Here is a 5,911-nt window from a genome sequence, read left to right on the forward strand (position 1 = left end):
ACGTGACTGATTTTTAAACAATGCTTAAGTCACACAATGCCTTACTAACAAGTCACGCAATGCCTTACTAATAAGTCACACAATGCTTATCAACTAGTCATGCAATATCATATCAATCAGTCACACAATACTTACAAACTAGTCGCGCAATGCCCAAAGTCAATCACGCAATGCCCCAAGTCAGTCACGCAATGCCCAAAAATCACAAAAACTACTAAATTTCATTTAACAAAATCAATAACTTTAGACTATACACCATAGTCCATTTAACAATATAATTAACGAATATGCCTACTTGACAAAAAATATTCAAAATGTTCAAAAGTTTTCCTTCATATATCAAAAATCACTTAAAAATACTTAAAAATACTCAAAACGTTCAAAAATTTTCTTCGTGTATCAAAAACTATTCCAAAATGCGTAAACGTTTACTTTCTAGTAAGAAATACTCTAAAGATGAATAGCCTGACGAGGAAAACTCAAAGAATATGAGTTGATTTGAGGCGCAGACCTAAACATACTTGACCTGTTAATAGATTTCGGTTTGAGACGCAAAGCCAAATAAATAGGTCAATTTCATTAAAGGTAATTTTGTCTAAATTTTAATTCTCTTAGCTAAAAATAATTAAAATTATAAAGAGGTCTATTATTTAAAACGCCTTATGCATGAGACCCATTTAAAAAAAGAACTCTACTAGATATATGAGACAGTCTTCTAGCAACAATGAGGGCTGTGGCTTTACCCATGTTATGTAGCCAAAATGGTTTGAAATTGGAGACTCATGCCAAAGTATGAAATATATGCAAAGGAGCCTAGATTTACATGTGCATACGTGGTTGCAACAAGATTTTACATTGACTTTGTTCAGTTAAAGGTACATACAACAAGTGAGCGGCGCTAACAGTCTAAATGAAATGAAAACTTGTGAAAACTATCTCAATTGTATTTACTTGAGAATGGAGGCCAGCCCATTGGCAACTGAGGTTTTCAATGAAGGAGAAACTGGAGCATCTCCAAAAAATACATCAAAAAGGGCTGAAGCTACATTTGCTGACTCAATTGTAGCATCAGTGCTAGCGGGCATTCCATCTGATGAGACAGCAACCTGAAAGACAAAAATGGTGAGTGATAAAAGAGGAGAAACCAGACAGTCGTTGATAAACATCATGGCTAAAATGCTTTACTCCTTAACAACGTGAAGAAAGAAAGTTTAACATTTTAAGTCACACTCACAAGCATTTTCGATGGATCCGGCCAAGTCAAAAAGATGAAAGTTCCTTTGTTGAGAGGTCGTCCTTGGAAAATACTACGAAATGTGGAGAGAGCAGATTGATCAACTGGAGTTGGTGCCTTAATTCTAGGGGAGATGGCTTCATCCAAAGCATCCCAGAAAGTTTTACCATCAACATCTCTCACCAGGACAATCTGTAATGATTTCTCCAGAGGAACTGCACTTAAAAAAATTAATTAGCAACCTTAAAATTGACTCTTTCCTCTTTCCATAACTATCTATGAATTAATGACATAGAATAATATATCATTATTACCCTCAAAGATTGACTTAAACAAGGACAAATCATCTTGAATCTGTGAAGCCAACCATCCCTTCCAGGCATACAATTTACTTAAGATGGATTGATTGACATATAGCCCCGCTGCATACACCTTAACACCAATGATTGCAAAAACTTTCTCCCTGTACCCTGGGATCATGAGGAAGCTAAAGTGACAGTCGTATAAAGCATTGCATTAAAGGGATACTAATAGCACTCAACTGGGTAATACTTAAAGGCCATTATTAGAAAGATATATTGTTTTGTTTGTACAACTGCAGAATTATTCAAAGGCCATTATTAGAAATCGCATGCATCACTATCATAGTACATCATAATCAATAAGTAATTCACAACTTTACAAAAACGAGTGTGTTAACTGCTATTTCCAAGTATTCCCAGCCATTCCACATAGTTGAGAGAGTCAAAGAAAAACTTTCTTTTTTCAATATCTAAATTACTGAAGCTGATACCATAAAGCTTCTCCTGTCAGAGGAAAGAGTATCAATATCCTAACTACCCAGAATTTCATGCAATGTTTCTCTCCAATTTCAATAGTGCATGTCCTCCAGGTAGCCCAGAACTTTGAAGGGTATACTGATGAAAGCTACATGATAATAATTACTAATGATGATTATAAGTGTCAAAATGAAAGATATGTAGAAGCCCTAACTTGTTTGGTTCTCCTTTAGTTTTCTTAATCGTACAATGTTTGTATGACTAGTACTGCTCATAGATATTCTGGCCTCTGTTACTTTAGCAACTGACCTGTTCCAAGCAAAGACAATGAACTTGAGCAACCAGGCAAACTTAAGGATGTCTGAAATTTAACTTTGGTTGCAGGTTCCTCAGTGTAATCTGCAGCTCCTACTGCACATAGATAAAAGGAGAAACGATAGTAGGATCTTACTTTTAAGGAAATAAATGCAATGGTACATGCTGAACTGTTTTCACATACTTCCAGCTATGTCATATTCTCGGAAACATGGAGAAATCAGCCATTACAGTTTATAAAACTAGCATATCAACAAATTCCAATATTAGAATAAAAAAGGATAATTCATATATAGCCACCCTTGCATCACGGCTAAAATATACCACCTACATAGAATTTAGCCTGTTTAAAAGAATGAAATCTTCAATATTGCTTATGTTGCTTTATTATCATTTTGCATCAATCTTCTCCATATCAAGCAAATATGGCAGTCGTCCCACTTAACCTTTAGAGCAAAAATTTTAAGCATCTTCCTCAAGACATATCCAGTATGACCAAGGTGCTATTGGATTATGAAAGTGAACATCTCATCTCAAAGAAGAATATAGCTAGAAAACTTCAACATTCCCTAATTTGTTAATTACAAGAAAAATGCAGAATTTCACCTTTTGTACATGATACAACTACACCTTAATCTATAATCATTTCATTGTAGCCATTAATTAGCTTATGGAATCTACTTAAATTCTATCAGCCAGAAAATAATTACATATTAATGAAAGCTTAAGCAATTAAAGAATGTTTGAACTTATCAGGAGTACCACTGATAAACACGGGACTTCAATTCATGATTATGAAAATTTTTCATTTTGTCAATCAAATGCCAATTTTCGACAGTTCTTATCTACATTATGGATGATTATTTCCTTTTATGTTTTGGAATTCGTTGGGGCCAGCATGCACAATATAGCCGAAAATTATCAAATTGTCCAGCATCTCTTTCTGCCAAGAAGTTAAGATTTCCTAATTGTTCATTTATGCTGAAATCAAAAGCCATGATAATTTGCTTATGAGGAATAGCCAGTCTTATTAATTAATTCCTTGTAGCTTACCAAATTTTCCAAAATTGTGTCAGAATCTTCATTCTTCAACTAAACAAAATCGACTGATATTAATTTTCTTAACATCATTGGTTTCATCCCAGATACCTATGGCCACTATGCAAATGAAATTATCCTCAATACCAAGGATATATAACATGCCGGAAAAAATTCAAAAATTAGAGCCTACCTAACCAATATATTAAACTAAAAATTGAAAAAACAAGCCAGGGGTTATCAAAAATATCAATTAGCAAAAAATTCAGCATCAAAATCTACTTTACTCTCATAAAAAAAAAAAACATATCAAGCTCCACATTGTTCTTATAATGATTCCCAACAAAGCAATTTGAATGCACATAAAAGGCAAAAAAAAAAAAAAAAACCCTCCAACTCCAGGTTTCAATAAGAAAAATTGAAAACTTTTCTCATTCAGTTTAATAAACAGGCTGACAAGAAAAAACATGCAGACAATTTACCTGAAGAAGATGAAGCAGAAGCTTTCAAAGTGAAATGGGTTTCAGTTACTTTGTTGTTCTGAGGAGAGAAATGAGATGAAAGAGACAGAGAGTGAGATTTGTGAAATAAAAGACATGGGTGTGAAAGTTTTCCGAGAAAGTTGTTTCTGCGATTGGGGTTCAGAAGTTGAGAAGGAATGCACATTGGTATTGAAATGGATCCCAGTCCACCCATCTTTCCAGTTTTTGTGTTATTTTGCAAGTTAAAACCTCCACTTCCAGGACCTTATAAGGGGAAATGTTCCAGGAAACAGAAGTTTACAGTTAAAAGTCTGTTGGAGTTGTTTGTGTTTACGCTTTTATACTTGTTTAGTTGTCCTAACTTGTCACTTATTTCTAGGTAAAAAAAAAAAAGCACTAGTCAATTTTTTTATTTTCTCAAGAGAATTATAAACGTTATGGATTGAGATTTTACATCGAAATTACACGTGGAAGATTGATAACCTCGAATCCTAAGATACACAGAAAATATTTATTAAATGAAAAATAATTAACTCTTATTTCATAACTCAAAATTTTTATAAAAAAATATATCCTTTTTTTTTAACAATGATCAAGGAATTGTTATATCGCAAACTCACATTTTTAATTAAAAAAAATATAAAGTTTTCAAATTAATAAAAAGTTAAAGTAAATTCTGATATCAATTGTTATGAATTTATATTTTTAATTAAAATTACATATCTTTTAAATGAAAGAATTTTTTATAAATAAAAGTTCCATTCCATTTCTAAATGATATTTAGAATTTAAAATCAATGTTATATTGGTATTTCTTCATGTTATGTCGTCTGAATTTTAAAGACCAATATTAAGAGTCCAACCATCATCTCAAAATGACATAGTTATGATTAATTATAACTTTACAATATTTATTTCATTTGTCTAGTAGATAATGATTCTTCTCATTTAGTATTTTCGTTTTTCTTTTACTATTTTTTATTTCTCTTTGAAGGTGGGCTTAAGCTTGATTTTCTAAGATGTTAATGGATAAGGTACTTGTTATTTTTTTAAGTATTTTATCTCCTACTTTATTAATTGATAGAGCACTCAAATCTTATAAATACTTAATTAAAATTTAAAAATATTATTAGATCAATAGAGCTAATATTTCATTATAGTATTTATATTGCTAAAGATAAAACTAAAATCCTTAGCTCTAACCTAGGCTACTGTGCAGAATCATCTAATCACTTCTTAGCACAGAAATAAATGCCATTGATTTCTGTGCTTCAGTAATGGTAGCAACGGCTCAACCACCAAGCAAAGAAAAAGTAACGGTACAAAGATAAAAGCCAAGACATAATGTTGTATGACTCTACACTTAAACTTTAAACAAAGAAACGATAGCGTTTTAGAGAACATAAGCTTTAAAAGAAATAAACTACATCGTTTAACTAAAACCTTCAATCTTCATAATACCATTGGTTCCCTCCAAACTTTAATTGCTTCTAATCTTCATTATTTAGCAAACTCCAAAATAAAGAAAAGAATAAATCTTTAACACTCCCCTTTAATCTTTGATTTAACAAACTCCCAGGCATGATCTAAGATTCTCAAACCTTTCACGATTCAAACTCTTCGTGAAAATATCAGCATCTTGTTCACCAATAAGACAATATTGTAGATTAATTTCATTTTCCTTCACAGCATCCCTTAAAGCATGATATTTAAATCTTATATGCTTAGTTCTACCATGCTGAACTGGATTCTTAGCAATTGTTATTGCAGACATATTATCAACAAACAACACAGTGCCATTTTCTTGCTTAAACCCTAAATCTTGCAATACTTTTCTCAACCACAAAGCATGATTAGCAATAGCTGTTGTAGCTACATACTCAACCTCAGTTGAAAATTGAGCTACCACTTGTTGCTTCTTAGAATTCTAGGTAAAAATAACACTACCAAATGAAAAACAAAATCCTTTAGTACTTTTCGAATCATCTAACGATCCAGCCCAGTCACTATCACTAAAACCTTTTAAATCACCACTTTCTTCCTTTAGAAACTTCAAACCATAGC

General features: G+C 32.1%; 1 protein-coding gene across 1 annotated transcript; it reads right to left on the reverse strand.

Annotated features, from left to right (window-relative positions):
* Positions 792 to 4,169, reverse strand: LOC18594460 (fatty-acid-binding protein 3, chloroplastic). Its single transcript, XM_007022023.2, has 5 exons — positions 3,849 to 4,169; positions 2,323 to 2,424; positions 1,549 to 1,704; positions 1,235 to 1,449; positions 792 to 1,106 (listed from the first exon to the last, which is right to left on the reverse strand). Exons 1-5 carry the CDS (start codon positions 4,060 to 4,062, stop codon positions 948 to 950), a joined length of 846 nt encoding a protein of 281 aa, XP_007022085.2. The 5' UTR covers positions 4,063 to 4,169; the 3' UTR covers positions 792 to 947.

This window comes from Theobroma cacao, chromosome 7, assembly GCF_000208745.1.
Source record: "Theobroma cacao cultivar B97-61/B2 chromosome 7, Criollo_cocoa_genome_V2, whole genome shotgun sequence".
Taxonomy (NCBI): Eukaryota; Viridiplantae; Streptophyta; class Magnoliopsida; order Malvales; family Malvaceae; genus Theobroma; species Theobroma cacao.

Bases quoted from the DNA above. Each gene is read 5' to 3' on its own strand.
- LOC18594460 (XM_007022023.2), bottom strand. From the start codon at position 4,062: ATGGGTGGACTGGGATCCATTTCAATACCAATGTGCATTCCTTCTCAA. The intron at 1,705-2,322 runs GTCAGTTGCTAA...TCATGATCCCAG, and splicing joins ATTGTCTTTGCTTGGAACAG to GGTACAGGGAGAAAGTTTTT. The intron at 1,450-1,548 runs GTAATAATGATA...TTTTAAGTGCAG, and splicing joins GTTTAAGTCAATCTTTGAGG to TTCCTCTGGAGAAATCATTA.